Source organism: Protomyctophum parallelum, assembly GCF_964188405.1.
Source record: "Protomyctophum parallelum genome assembly, chromosome: 18".
Taxonomy (NCBI): Eukaryota; Metazoa; Chordata; class Actinopteri; order Myctophiformes; family Myctophidae; genus Protomyctophum; species Protomyctophum parallelum.
In genome coordinates, this window is record NC_139716.1 from 20653763 (window position 1) to 20668671 (window position 14909).

Genomic DNA, 14909 nt, shown 5'->3' on the forward strand with positions numbered 1-14909 from the left:
GCGTGCGGGGCACACCTGCTCAGAGAGACTGTGAAGGATTACAGATTATTTGCCCGTAATTAGTCACATTGTGGGGAGCCTTTCATTGAGATAAAAGCCGGCGGTAATCTGTGTTTACAGCTGTCAATCACGTCCCGATCATGATCTGTCTGCAGCCTTTGCTGCAGTAATGTCATGTTTTGATTGCACCTTGAGGATTAAAGCGTTAAACCGTGTGATCTATATAATATGAACCCTCCACGACCTCTATACAGCCATACCAGTTGGTTCTCAATGTGTGGTCCGGGGACCGCCGGGCCGGGCCGGGCCGGGGCGGTCCACTGGCAAAATGGGCCGTCTGTAACTCCGAGAGTGTACTGTACAAGCAGGTTTACATTAGCCCATTCTGACCTGAGATCAGATTCTAAAAATGTCTTCTACATCCTGACAGTTTTCTGAAAAAGCTATGTTTCTATGTCAGTCGTTCTTCGATTTTTCCAAAATAGCAGACCTGCAAGCTCGTAGCGCGCCACTCGATTGCACGCTATGAGCTTGTAGATCTGCTATTTTTCAATAGCTAAAGCATAACATGATGCTAACACCAAAACCAAATGGGTTAAAGATGCACGATATAGTCGCTATAGCATAATCGGAATCGGCCATTAAAAAATGTCCATATCGGTATCGGATCGTTCTCGAAATAATCAGAATTATTGAATCGTTTTTTACCGAATGGACCCGTTATTGTCGGTACCACGCACGCACGGCCAGCTCCAGCACGTCTCTGATCATGCAGCTGCATATGATCAGATCTGTTATACAGATGTGCCATTCCGACACTTTACTTTTTATACTTTTCCTGCATTTCTTCAGGAAATACTTGTTTTCCCCAAGGTTCTTTTCAGTGTTTAGCCTCGCTCTAAATCTTCTCTTTTGTTACTGAAAACAAGCGTCACTTTCCGACACATCTTTTGGTTGTAATAATTGAATCTGAATAGCATTCACAGTACACAACCACCTTTTGCATATGCCCTGCTTTCACACTGACAATGTTCCCACATTCCACTGCCTTGCCAATGGCATGTCCTGTGAAGTTCTCAAAGGACACATCTGTAGGCCTACTTTACCTGCTAATAAAGTATTAAATCAATCAATCAATCAATCAATCAATCAACAAAAACACAATGAAAAACAGAGCGCTATACTGTACCGACGGCAAAAAAACCCCCTGTATATTAAGATATAATTTCAAAGGTTTGAAACATGCAAACGTTGTGTCATCTCTCCTCCTCCCCCGTCTGTCTTTCTGTCCAGGTGTTTGCCAAGGTGTTCAGTCACGAGGCGTTGGAGTCGTACCTTCCAAAGATCCAGCAGGTCATCCAGGAGAGTCTACGAGTGTGGAGTTCAAACCCCGAACCCATCAACGTCTACAGGTATAAAGGGTCTCTCTCTCTCCCTCTGTGTGTGTGTGTGTGTGTGTGTGTGTGTGTGTGTGTGTGTGTGTGTGTGTGTGTGTGTGTGTGTGTGAGAGAGTGTGAGTGTGAGCCCCAAATGCCTCTGGTCCCCAACGCAATTGCACTACACCATACTGTATTACACTTGATCGGACGATAGACAGATATATAATAGTCCTATACTCAGTTGTACTGATGTTGTGTTGTCCAGGGAGTAAAGTGTCCTATACTCAGCTGTACTAGGTGTTGTATTGTCCAGGGAGTAAAGTGTCCTATACTCAGCTGTACTGGTGTTGTGTTGTCCAGGGAGTAAAGTGTCCTATACTCAGCTGTACTGGTGTTGTGTTGTCCAGGGAGTAAAGTGTCCTATACTCAGCTGTACTGGTGTTGTGTTGTCCAGGGAGTAAAGTGTCCTATACTCAGCTGTACTGGTGTTGTGTTGTCCAGGGAGAGCCAGCGTCTGTCCTTCACCATGGCAGTGCGGGTGCTGCTGGGCTTCAGGGTGTCCGAGGAGGACCTGGAACACCTCTTCTCCACCTTCCAGGACTTTGTGGACAACGTGTTCACCCTGCCCATCGACCTGCCCCTTCACCGGCTACAGGAAGGTACTGTATATATATATATATACACGCACGGACAGACTTATTCCAAACGTAATCAAATTTGTCGTCACACGTCCTGGGGTCTGTTAGCCTGCACTTTATGTATTTGGCCGCCGACGACCCCCATCTGATAATAAAGACCTCCCCCAGAAGCAAAGATTTGAGTTTAAAAACGTTCGCTTCTGAAAGAATATATATTCAAAGGTTTGCGACACTCTTTCAAAAATAGCAGATCTACAAGCTTGTAGTGCGGCACTCAGTGCCGCACTACAAGCTTGTAGATCATAATGCTTCAAACAACAAAAGTCCCCCGTCCTGAGTGGGGTTAAGACTGTCTGTGACTTGCTCTCTTGCTTGCGTTCACACCACGGGCAGATGCAAACATAACCGTCCTACCATTCATTATCAATGGAAGCCAGCGACATGAAGATACAAAGATGCATTCCGACGTTTATACAAAGCTACAAAATAAGACGAGCTGGTTTCAACTTCAGCTACAGAGATGCAAAGGTACACATACGCTGTGTGTAGCTTTGCATCTTTGTATCTTTTGCATCTGCCCGTGTGAACGCAGCATCTGTGTCGGTTCATTGTATTATCAGGGGGGCTTGTTCCCCGTGTGTTCTCCCGTGTTCCGTTTAACCCATTCTGACCTGAGATCAGATTCTAAAAATGTCTTCTACATCCTGACAGTTTTCCATTCTGACCTGAGATCAGATTCTAAAATTGTCTTCTACGTCAGTCGTTCTTCGATTTTTCAAAAATAGCAGACATACAAGCTCGTAGCACGCCACTCGGTGGCGCGCTATGAGCTTGTAGATCTGCTATTTTTAAATAGCTAAAGCATAACGTAATGCTAACACCAAAATGGGTTCCCGCCTAAAATGGTTTAATCGCCCTATCAGGTGTACCTTTGATTTGCGTTATGATTTAAGTTACAGTTAAAGTATTTGCTATCCTGTCCTCCTTGGTCTCACAGCTGCTTCTACTTTGAAATTAGTTCTGCATTCGGGTCCAAAACACATCCTGGTTTCCTGACAAAAAAAGAATTATTTGTCAGGGACCCAGGAAAATTATCCCCCCCACACCCTGACAAGCACTTGGAATTGCATGTATTACATTAATTTGACTCAGACAAATCGAACCACAATGAGCTCACAATGCCTTGTAGATCGGCTGTTTTCACAATATTTTATCGGTGTAACCGATTAAACCTATATATATATGCTATGGCTCAACTCCTACAATTCCTGTCAGGGTGGGGTGTCCCGAGTTCAAAATATGATTAATTTGGTGGAGCTGAAACGTCTACGAACCCTTGGGTTATACAGTAATGTTTTATTCATTAAATTAAGTTCAGGACTGCAGCTTTGGTAACTCTGTGAGTGTACAAATGCAGAGTGTATATTTGTACACTTACAAAATGGATAAAGTAACACTTAGGGCTTTTTACTGCTTGCTCATCTGAATTCATTTGGTGGATTTCCTGGAAACAGCTGGTGGTAACCACAAACATTTTAGCTTTGGAACTCGTGAAATTCCATTTTTCAAACACATTTATTTGATATGGACACCGTGATAGCATTCAATGTGCTGCGCTTACACACAATAAACGCAGGACAGATGCAGAAGAATATGTTAAATCGACTAGTTGGTAAATGTTACTAATGTCCCTTGTGTGTGTGTGTGTTCAGGGTATCCGTGCGCGAGACTTGCTCCACAAGGGGATAGAGAAGGCCATCAGAGAGAAGCCTTTGTGTTCCCAGGGGAAGGATTACAGTGACGCACTCGACGTTCTGCTTTCAAGCGCTAAGGAGAACGGCACTGAACTCACCATGCAGGAACTCAAGGTAACACAACGCACGCACGCACGCACGCACGCACGCACGCACGCACGCACGCACGCACGCACGCACGCACACACACACACACACACACACACACACACACACACACACACACACACACACACACACACACACACACACACACACACACACACACACACACACACACACTCACTCAGCAGCGTAGACACACAGACAGGCACACCCTGTATTTACCTATTAGACTAATTCTAAGGAATTTTGTGGAAACTTTACTCTCTCTCCCTCGCTTTTTCTCTTACCCTCTCTCTCTTACCCTCTCTCTCTCTCTCTCTCTCTCTCTCTCTGAGGTTTTTTGGGTTGAGTCCAGGGCCAAAAATAAGTCAACACTACCCCCGCCAGGGGTCTGAAAGAGGCCTCCTGTACACTCACACTCACACACACACACACAGAAATGCATGCACGTACGTGCACACACCCACGCACGCACACACACAGACACACGGTGTTGTTATTGGATGGAAACACCGTAGCCTTACCTAAAACAACGAACTGAAAACTCAACTAAAAGAAAAAACTTGATTTATCTTTTTTCTTTTTTTGGGGGGGGGGGGGGGGGGGGGGGGGGGGGAAGTATAGCAACGCAGCCGGTGTTTGACGACGGTGCGCTGCATGTGTGTATACATTTTGGAAAATGATGCAATGACGTTCTGACCACGTTTCTGGGAGTTATGTAACCTAATAAAGCTTAATATGGTGCCTAATGTGTGTGTACTAGGCTCCCTCAGTTTGGGCTCAAGCCATTAGTAACGGCATCTTTTTCCATCCATTTCCAAATGAATTAACCCGATCTGGGCGGGAACCCCTGTTGGTGTTATAAGCATTATGTTATACTTTAGCTATTGAAAAATAGAAGATCTCTTGTAGGTCTGCTATTTTTGAAAAATCGTGAAAATGTGGCCCAAATGTTTGTATATATTCTTTTGGAGTGAACGTTTTTAACTCAAATCTTTGCTTCTGGGAGGTCCCTGGAAAGACTTATTTTCAGATGGGGGTCGGCGTCCAAAACCATATCATTTTGGGGGTTCCTGATATGAAAATGAACCACTGACTATATAGAAACATAGGTTTTTCAGAAAACTCGTCGTGATTTAGAAGACATTTGGTGGAATCGAACTTATAGGTCTAAATGGGTTACGAAAATTAGACCTCTTATTACCCTCGCGGTGGAACAGAGCTTGTTATGACTGCAGTGTATATCTGCGAGCGACTTTAGCAGGAGGAGAACGGCTGCAGCGAATGGCACCAAACTTCCAGGAGACGTTGGATATATGGGCCCTAAAATGGGGAACTGCCCATAGATCCTAAAGTCCCGTTATAGTCCGAACATGCGCTGCTTGGTTGGCGAACATGCGCTAATGTTGTCGAACATGCACTGCTTGGTTGGCGAACATGCATTAACCCATTTTAGGCAGGAAACCCTTTTGGTGTTTATTTTTTTATTTTTTATCCCACGATTTTGTAACCCATTTTTCACCCCTGTGTCAATTATCTAATGTGATCCTGGGCTCTACACACCCTCCACCAACCTAGTCCCAAGGGGAGAGCAACGGACTGGACTCATGCTTCCTTCATGCCTGAGTGTCCAAGTTGCTCCTTTCCACCTGACAGGGGGGAGTTTCCCTGGTTGAACGTAGCGTGTGGAAGGAACACGTTATTCCAACCAGTTCCTTTCCCCTCCATCAACACCCTTTTGGTATTTTAAACATTATGTTATAATTTAGCTATTCAAAAATAGCAGACCTATACAAGCTCATAGCGCGCCACTCGGTGGTGCGCTATGAGCTATTTTTAACTAAGATATTTGCTTCTGGGGGGTCCTTGAACTACATATTTTGAGATGGGGGTCCGTGGCACAATACAGATAATTCTGGGGGTCCTTGACATGAAAAAGGTTGAGCACCACTGACTTAGAAACAACAAAGGTTGCCGAACATGCGCTGCTTGGTTGGCGAACATGCGCTAAGGTTGGCGAACATGCACTAAGGTTGGCGAACATGCGCTGCTGGTTGGCGAACATGCATTAAGGTTGGCGAACATGCACTGCTCCTGTGCTTGTGGTTATGTGTATAGGTTAGGGTTAGAGATACACGGTAGAGGGTTAGTAATTTTGGACCAATGGGAGGTCGGAACAATGACATGACACCCCCTAAAATTACCTGATTACATTTTGCGAAAAACTGGGTTAAGATAATGTTTTACATCTGTACCATATAAATGTAATAGTGTTCATATATAAAGGACATACAGTTGTGTGTGTGTGTGTATGTGTGTGTGTGTGTGTGTGTGTGTGTGTGTGTGTGTGTGTGTGTGTGTGTGTGTGTGTGTGTGTGTGTGTGTGTGTGTGTGTGTGTGCGGCAATCTTTGTCTGCATGCTGCCAGTCGGTGACGGACATTATACCTTCACTATTTTGTTTTCACATATTCACGTCTTTCATTTTGTTTTTGTAATTGATTGTCAAAGAGGCTGCGATTGTGCTGAAACCACCCATGCCCAAATAAAATTAATTCACAAAAAAAGTTGAATTAAGCCATTACGCCTGACCGCAACGATATGTGAGATTATTAATCTCACTATACCAGAATCAGAATAGGGTCGACGTGGATTCTGACTTGGGTCTATAAGCTTATCATCCCGCCCTCTATGTCTTCACATATTGTACAGTTAATATAAAACGCAAATATTCAGGCTACATTTGTAGCATTACACTTTTTGTTCCTTTCTTTTTCCCCCCCCGTGGCGCTAGAGCAGGACTCTAAGTCTGCAAAGTATACACTGTTGACTTATGAACTAATGACTAATTGACTAAATCAGTGGTTCCCAAATTGGGTTCCGGTGACCCCCAGGGGTCCTTGAGGAAATTCCAGGGGTTCCCCAGCTAAATGATAGTTTGGAACCAAAATGGACCCTTACATGGGCCTGTAACTCTGAGAGTGTACAAATGGAACCAAATGGACCCTTATGGGCCTGTAACTCTGAGAGTGTATATACAAATGGACCCACATGGAACCAAATGGACGCTTTATTTTACAATATAAATTGGGGGTCTCAGAAAGAAATGCCATTAAGTGGGGGTCGGTAGACCAATGCATGTAAAGCTCACTTTTATCATTCATTTTTAAGAGCTTGCCCAGGGACTACAGATGCAATTTAGCTTTGGCTAAGGGCCGATTCATACTCCTATTTTAGAGCCGAATAAAAGTCTGTTTGGCGCTGTAGAGCCTACAATGTGACGTCATTTGAGGTTCGGGGGGGGCGGGTACCGTCCTAAAATCGGCTCTTCGGTGATACTGAAATTTTCTGACGAGCCGAAATCATGTATCGAGTATGAATCGGCCCTAACTCTGGCCCATTTACATTGAAGTGAAAACTGACATGTATATAAATAAATATATAAATAAACAAACAAACAAACAAACAAACAAACAAACAAACAAACAAACAAACAAACAAACCAACCAACCACTGGACTAAATTAACCGACTCGATCTCTCTCTCTCTCTCTCTCTGCGTCCGTCTGTCCGCCCGTGCGTCCGTCCAGGAGTCGACCATCGAGCTGATCTTCGCCGCCTTCGCCACCACGGCCTCCTCCAGCACGTCCCTGATCATGCAGCTGCTGCGCCACCCCGAGGTGCTGGAGCGCCTGCGCGAGGAGCTGCGCAGCCGCGGCCTGCTGCACAACGGCTGCCTGTGTCCCGAGGGCGGCGGCCTGCAGCTGGAGACCATCGTCAGCCTCAAGTACCTGGGCTGCGTCATCAAGGAGGTGCTGCGGCTGTACACGCCCGTGTCGGGGGGCTACCGCACCGCCATGCAGACCTTTGAGCTGGACGTGAGTCCAATATTCCCCTCTCCCTTTCTGTCTGTCTGTCTGTATTTTGTAGTGTGGTTTGGAAGTATGTGCAGTGGCATGCACAGATAGACACTAGGGGGTGCTAGAGCACCCCCTGCCCTTTTGGCAATGTGCTCTAAAAAAACACATTTTCTTTTTTTTCTTAATTTGTAGTGTGTGGACCATGGTGACATTGATCAATTCTTGATAAAAACGCTTCTACTATATTATTTAGGCCCCCACAATCTAAAGCTATATTTCTATGTCAGTGGTTCTTCGATAAAAAATAAATAGCAGACCTACAAGCTCGTAGCGCGCCACTCGGTGGCGCGCTATGAGCTTTTAGATCTGCTATTTTTTAATAGCTAAAGCATACCATAATGCTAACACCAAAATGGGTTCCCGCCCCATAATGTGTTAAGGCAACCAGCCGGTTCCACGCGCTGCACAATGTGCCCTTTTTTCACTTGAGCACCTGCCCCTCTAAATGTCTGTGCACGCCACTGAGCATGTGTGTTTAACAAGGAGACGCACACGCTGCTGTGGTCTGTACAGAATGAGCAGAAAACTATAGGCTTGACAAACTCTAAAGTGTGCTGTGCTGATTGCAGGGTGGATACAGGTGCTCACTAATTGAGAATACAGCAGTGATAGGCTAAGGTCAATTTGCCCTCTGCCAGCCAACAGTTCTTAATTGAGGAGGTCAGCATGACCTCAGCTCAGTAGCCTACTTGAGTATATTTGAGCTGGCCTTTTTCACAGTCTGTCTGTCTCTCCGTCTGTCTGTCTGTCTGTCTGTCTGTCTGTCTGTCTCTCCGTCTCTCTCTGTCCCATAGAGCAGTGGTTTTCAACCTTTTTCCCATTATTTATTCAGCATTTGAGCCACAAGACCACCAGAGATTAGCCTAGAGATTTAGCTAAAACTAAAGAATATTTATATTACTATATATATATATATATATAGTTTTTGTCGTTTGGATAGTATTTAGTCAACAATCCTGTGCTGTATATTGATGTGGTACCATAGGAGAGATAATAACAATTATTTTTGCTCTAATTGTGTATAGACTTCTTTTGCACTCTCAAGAGTCAAGAGTTAAAGATCTAACAAGGGTCCATTTTGTTACCAACTTTCAATCATTTCGCTGCGGGGACCACCTGGAACCTCCTCAAGGACCACTGGTTATAATATGCCACGTAACAAACACATGCCTATAGTTGCTTTGAAGTTGGTTCTGATTGTTTGCTCTTATAGTTTTCTGAATTGTTTTCACCTATAGAGCAGTCTTGAGAGACCCGGAAAATAAATCCCCGTTCATTTTCCTCATAGACTTTTCAGAAAGTATTTATTTAAAGACGTTTACGCGGCAGACAAAGCCAACTCTTGTCGTGACAAATCATGACAACAAACAAAATTTTTCGGGCTGAACAAATAATCAGAAAGAAGAAGAAAACGGCAGTTTACAACACTTATTTTTTAGTTTTTCTTCTTTGTAATTATTTGTTTGGTCCAAAATATTGTGTTTGTTGTCATGATTTGTCACGACAAGAGTTGGCTTTGTACGACGCTTAAAAGGTCTTTAAATAAATACGTTTTGAAATGTCTATGGGAAAAATGCATTGGAAATTATTTCCTGGGCCTGGAGTCGTCATAAAAGGGGGCGGGACTGCGACGCTCTATAGTCCTAGCTACTCCATTGGAAGTTAGATGTCACCAGTACAGGTGGCGATCTCCATTTGGAGATCCATTTATTATCTATATTGGATATCTCATCTCTCTCTCTCTCTCTCTCTCTCTCTCTCTCTCTCTCTCTCTCTCTCTCTCTCTCTCGTTCCCCTCTCCAGGGGGTCCAGATACCGAAGGGCTGGAGCGTCATGTACAGCATCCGGGACACGCACGACACCTCGTCCGTCTTCCGGGACGCCGAGACCTTCGACCCGGACCGCTTCAGCCCGGAGCGCAGCGAGGACAAGGAGGGCCGCTTCCACTACCTGCCGTTCGGCGGCGGCGTGCGCTCCTGCCTGGGCAAGCAGCTGGCCACGCTGTTCCTGCGCATCCTGGCCATCGAGCTGGCCAGCACCAGCCGCTTCGAGCTGGCCACCCGCAGCTTCCCCCGGCTCACCATGGTGCCCGTGGTCCACCCCGTGGACGGCCTCAAGGTCAAGTTCTACGGCCTGGACTCCAACCAGAACGAGATCCCCCTGGCCAAGCCCGAGGACTTGCTGCTGGGGGCCGCCGTGTGAGAGGGGGTCGGTCACCCTATAGCACGCTGGGAGCAGGAGGAGGAGGAGGAGGAGGAGACGATGGAAGAATGGCAGAAGAATTATAGGAGAGAGGACGGGATTGAGGTGGACGTTGGGGGGATTGCGCAGTTGAAGAAGCGAAGGATAGAAATATGGAGAAAAGTTCCAATTCTTCTCTCTCCGCCTCTGTTCTGCCGACGAGGTTCCTTTTTAGAGAGAGAGAAAGAAAATAAACTGAATTAAAAGCAGAGGTTCCTTCTCTTGTCGCCGTGGTCGATTATCGTGACTTTATACTTCAGAGAACGGTAGAAGCTTCCAAAACATTTGTTTATAGGCCTTAGAGATTCTTCTTTGTATTTTATTTTTTATTTTTTTCGTCAAAGAAATATACAAAACAAAAAAGTATGTAAAGTAAAAACAAAAAAAGCTATGTAATATAATTTAAAATATAGCGCATAAGCATGCAGGGAAGGAAATGCACAACAAGGGGGAGGAGAAAGAAGAAGATATGGTGCATGGAGATTATTTTGTAGAAACGGAGGGATGAGTTGAAGCCAGGTAAAAGAGTAATGGAAAGAAGGGAGTGATGGATGAAACAGGGTATGGAGAAGAAGGAAGGTGAGTGGCTAACATTTTAGCAATTAGCTTGGAAACGGCCAACATGTTTAGCGTTTAGCTTGGAAGGGGATAGGCCAACATGTAGGCCTATATAGCATTAAGCTTGGAAGAGGCAAGAGGCTATAGCATGTTTAGCGTTTAGCTTGGACAAGGCTAATATGCTTAGCGTTTAGCATGGAAGAGGATAACATGTTTAGCGTTTAGCTTGTGTTTTAATCAAAAGTCAATTTGTGGCCATTCTAGTTGTTCTACCAGGGTAAGCAGATATATGGATCGAACCAGATACTTGGCTTTTTAGTGGCCGCCACAGGTCCAAAATCAAAATGGTTTCCGATTGGAAAAGAATAAATAATAAATAAATAGTCGTATAGGATTTCTTTTTTAGGGAGGTAGTGGTAACAGAAAGCTATAGATGGGACATTTCATTTCAGTAAGGGGTGACAGATGTAAACATTGTGAAGCAATGTAAAACGGGACACTTTATATAAATTATGAAAGTTATTTTTCTCGTTATGTGTACACGTGTCTGTACTCGTTTGTCGTCGTGTCTATCATGAACTTCTCCAATTAAGGCCAGAAAAAAAACAAAAAACATGTTTTATATTGTTCCATAATTATTGCTGGCATGACCCAGCCTTCTTATAAAAGCATGTATGAACTCAGGTGAGAACAGGATATTAAGTTGAATAAGCATTTACTTTCTTTCTTTCTTTCTTTCTTTCTTTCTTTCTCTCGCCCTCCCTCCACTTGTAATTGTGGCTGACTGCACATAATACAGAAACAGACCTGTACAACGTATACCGTTTAAAGTGGTTTCAGTAGTTTCCTTTAACCAGCCAGGGGTTTGGTATAGTTTACACAGGTTATGATTAAACTACACACGTTTCCACTCGCTTTCTGAACATCCCTCCCTGTCATATAACCACAGAACAGACACTATAGGCTATACACCATTCTTTGATTTTGAGTTTGCAAAGCACTTTGTACATTAGTTTCAGCTGTAGGCCTATACTTGTTGTTGCTGTTTGTGTTATTCGAGTAACTGAAACCATTGTAAATGACACGCTTGTACAATGTCTGCTATGTAGTCTCGCTCAGCCTGTGCTTCCATAAAAATACTACAGTACCCATGTTGCATTGAGATTGTACCTAATGTCTGTTGGCCAGTGACTTCTTCTCAATGGCCCGGGAAATCACGGTGTGGAGAAAAAAAATAAAAAAAAGGAAAAAAAAAGAGGACGATTCTGAACTGAACGATTTTGAAAGGCATGAGGAGAAGGAGAGGGGCGGAGTAGTTTTGGGGAGGACTACGCATACATGCTGCTTGATTGTCGCTTTTTGTCATTCTGTGTTTTATTCTGTTTGTTTTTGTTTTCCTCTGTGATCTTTTTAAGTTTGTGTCGTCTTGTTTCGGGCGGCCATTTTGAATTCTGCGGAGAATGGCGATGTTCGTTCTGACTTTGCTGCTTCTCCAATCAACGCAAAATAATGCAAAAAAGAAAGAAAGCTAAGCTCCATGTTCTAGTGATGACGGTGGTTTCTGATGGGGATTAGAAGGACAACACTTTATTAGCTACCAGAGATTTATCATTCAAGGTGATTGCACAATCAGGACTCTGTCAGAGCATGTTTTGCTCTGTCGTCAGAGAGGGGAAAATACTTTTTTTTTTTTTTTTTGATCAGGCGTCCATCGTGACGGCGCGCTTTGAACTGACCTGGCAGATTCTAGGAGCTCGGGGACATTCGGGCAGCCCCATGGCCCAGATTCTAGGAGCTCGGGGACATTCGGGCAGCCCCATGGCCCAGAATTCTAAGATGGTTACAAGTAGAAGCCTGGCAAAGAGACAGAGAGACCCCGTTTCCAGACCTAAGCGGAAAACGGTTTTGCGCCGCGGACAGAAGAAGCTGTGACGGCGTGTGCGCAGCTGTTTTTAGACAGCTGGTGGATGGGAATTAAGATCCACCTCCGCGGACGATTGACGCTGAGGAGAGCGCAAGTCGTCCGCGGTCATCCGCAAGCCGTCGCGCAAGTCGTCCGCGGAAGTGGAGCTTTTTTTTCCATCCACCAGCTGTCTAAAAACCCGGTTTTTCGGCTGTCCGCAAAAATGTGCGCAGCTCTTTTGATAGTGTGGCAGTACCCAGAGAGAGAGAGAGAGAGAACGGACCAATGGGGCTTCCCTAGGAATGGGGAGGGGCGGGGGTTCTTCTCTTTGTGTCCGATCGAGATTCTGCCTGTATGAGAGATGGTCCATTCTTTGTTTAACCAACAACACACCACTGATATCTATGATGGAGAGAGAAAAAAATAATACTATGTATGAAAGTAGACATTCTTTTTTGCTGCTTTACTTGTATATATTTTCTAACTGAGATCTAGATTGCTACAATAGTTTGTATTCTTCCCCATATATATATATATATATATATATATATATATATATATGGATAGAATAACTGCAATTGTTGACGAACAGAGCGTATCGGCTATAGTGTATATTAACATGTATATTATACCTTTCCTTAGCAAGCCACGTGAGAATTCAGCTACTTATGTCTACTAATAACCTAATATTAATGTTATTGTATGATTAATATTGTTGTCATAAGATATTTGAAATGCTATTTTTATTATATTTCAGATTTAGAGTTTCTAGCCTAAAGTAAGGAAGAGGTCGTTGGTAAATATTGGGTGTTATTTAGAATAATTATGTATTTCAGTTATATTGTACACTGTGTTTACAATGTTAATATTGTTGATTCGATTCTTATGTAATAATTATTATTTGTCTCTTTATTGTACGTTTTTGTTTTTCTTATATGGATTCACTATCACTGCATCATATCTGGTATTGCTTATGGGGGGGGGGGAAATCTGAAAGCACTTGTGAGGTAGCCTATATGTTTTATTATCTATTTTTAATGCTATGACACTACACTTTCCATTCCTTTTCCCTGCCAGCCTGTTTGTCATTCTGTACATAAATACTATTTGTATTTCTCTCTACATGACAAAAAAAAATCACTTAATTCAAATATGAATGTTGTCGTTTTTTCCTCCTTTTTCCTTCTGTCATGTTTTTGTTACCTTGATTGTTAAATGTACTCCTGTAATAAAGTATTAAAAGTAAGGAAAGAGCTTGTGGTGTGTTATTCTCCATATGTGCGTATCTACCATCATATAGTTGCCCTTGTTGCTCTGTCACCACTTTCCCTTTGCACCATGAACTGCTTCAGTGGTGGAGGTGCAAGTCCCTCAGTCCATTTAAAACCTTAAGCATTGGATAAGCTTCTGCAAGGTTTCTGCCCGAGAGCGACAGTTTTTTCTATAAAAGCGTGCTATAAAGCTGCTATTTTTGATAAACAAACAAACAAATACATGCATGCATGCATGCACGCATGCACACACACAAGGCATGCACATAACCGGAGCGCATGCATGGTCAAAATAAATGAAATGACGCGCTCTTGTTGGTGTCACATACTATACAAATGCCTATATGTCCTGTAAGTAGACTTAAATCTATAGCGTTGACTAATCATCATGAGGAAGTCTGTGATGTAACCAAGCTGCATAACAACAGTTATTGAATGTGAAAGTTGTTATGATTCGGCTGCCGTTCGGATCGGGCTATACGTGGATTAAACACACGCTTTTAGCCAAAGTTCATATATTGTATACAGTATGAAAACCATGCGTCTGCATGATGTGACGCATGCTGGTTAAAGTAACGCGGTAGAGTAGAGACGTCTGCCCTGCAGTCAGTGCACACCAAAGCAACATCTCCAGGTGCTCCTCTTATATAGCCCCCAAAGATATGTGCACCCCTGTGAATAATTTAGATTCAGCGTTCTGTTGAATCGGCCTCAGGTCTTAATTCAGCCTGACGGGACGGCAGGTGTCAAACATGTTCTCATCTGATCATCATTTTTCAGCCGCGATCGAGATCATGCATGGATTTCACAATGCCACACCATGGCCAGACCTCCCGGTCCTTCATTGCCATCCCTATATATATAGTTCCTGCTTACTGATGCATGATGTTGTCCCTATAGCGATGACGTCAGGGAAACGACAGCAGTTTTCTATACCTCATGGTCTTGCTTTGAGGCAGGATATATTCCAGAGGGGAAGATATAACCTCATGATCAGCTCTGTATAGCAGCTAGCTGGGGCCAGCAAACTGCAGTGTTCTTCTGGATCGGACTATAGTGAAACATATTCCCAAACATGACCAGAGGGGATATCACAAGCAGAGGCATTGCCTCCCCCCCCCCCCCCCCCCTCCATGTGTATAC

At 43.9% G+C, this 14909-nt stretch overlaps 1 protein-coding gene across 1 annotated transcript in view; it reads left to right on the plus strand.

Annotated features, from left to right (window-relative positions):
- Positions 1–11729, plus strand: part of cyp26b1 (cytochrome P450, family 26, subfamily b, polypeptide 1) — a 50067-nt gene extending 38338 nt beyond the window's left edge. The window contains 6 exon segments of the mRNA XM_083789100.1: positions 1294–1412; positions 1881–2016; positions 2018–2038; positions 3730–3885; positions 7464–7751; positions 9597–11729. Of these exon segments, the coding sequence (XP_083645226.1) occupies positions 1294–1412; positions 1881–2016; positions 2018–2038; positions 3730–3885; positions 7464–7751; positions 9597–9995 (1119 nt within the window). The 3' untranslated portion in view covers positions 9996–11729.
- The last annotated feature ends 3180 nt before the right edge of the window (positions 11730–14909 follow it).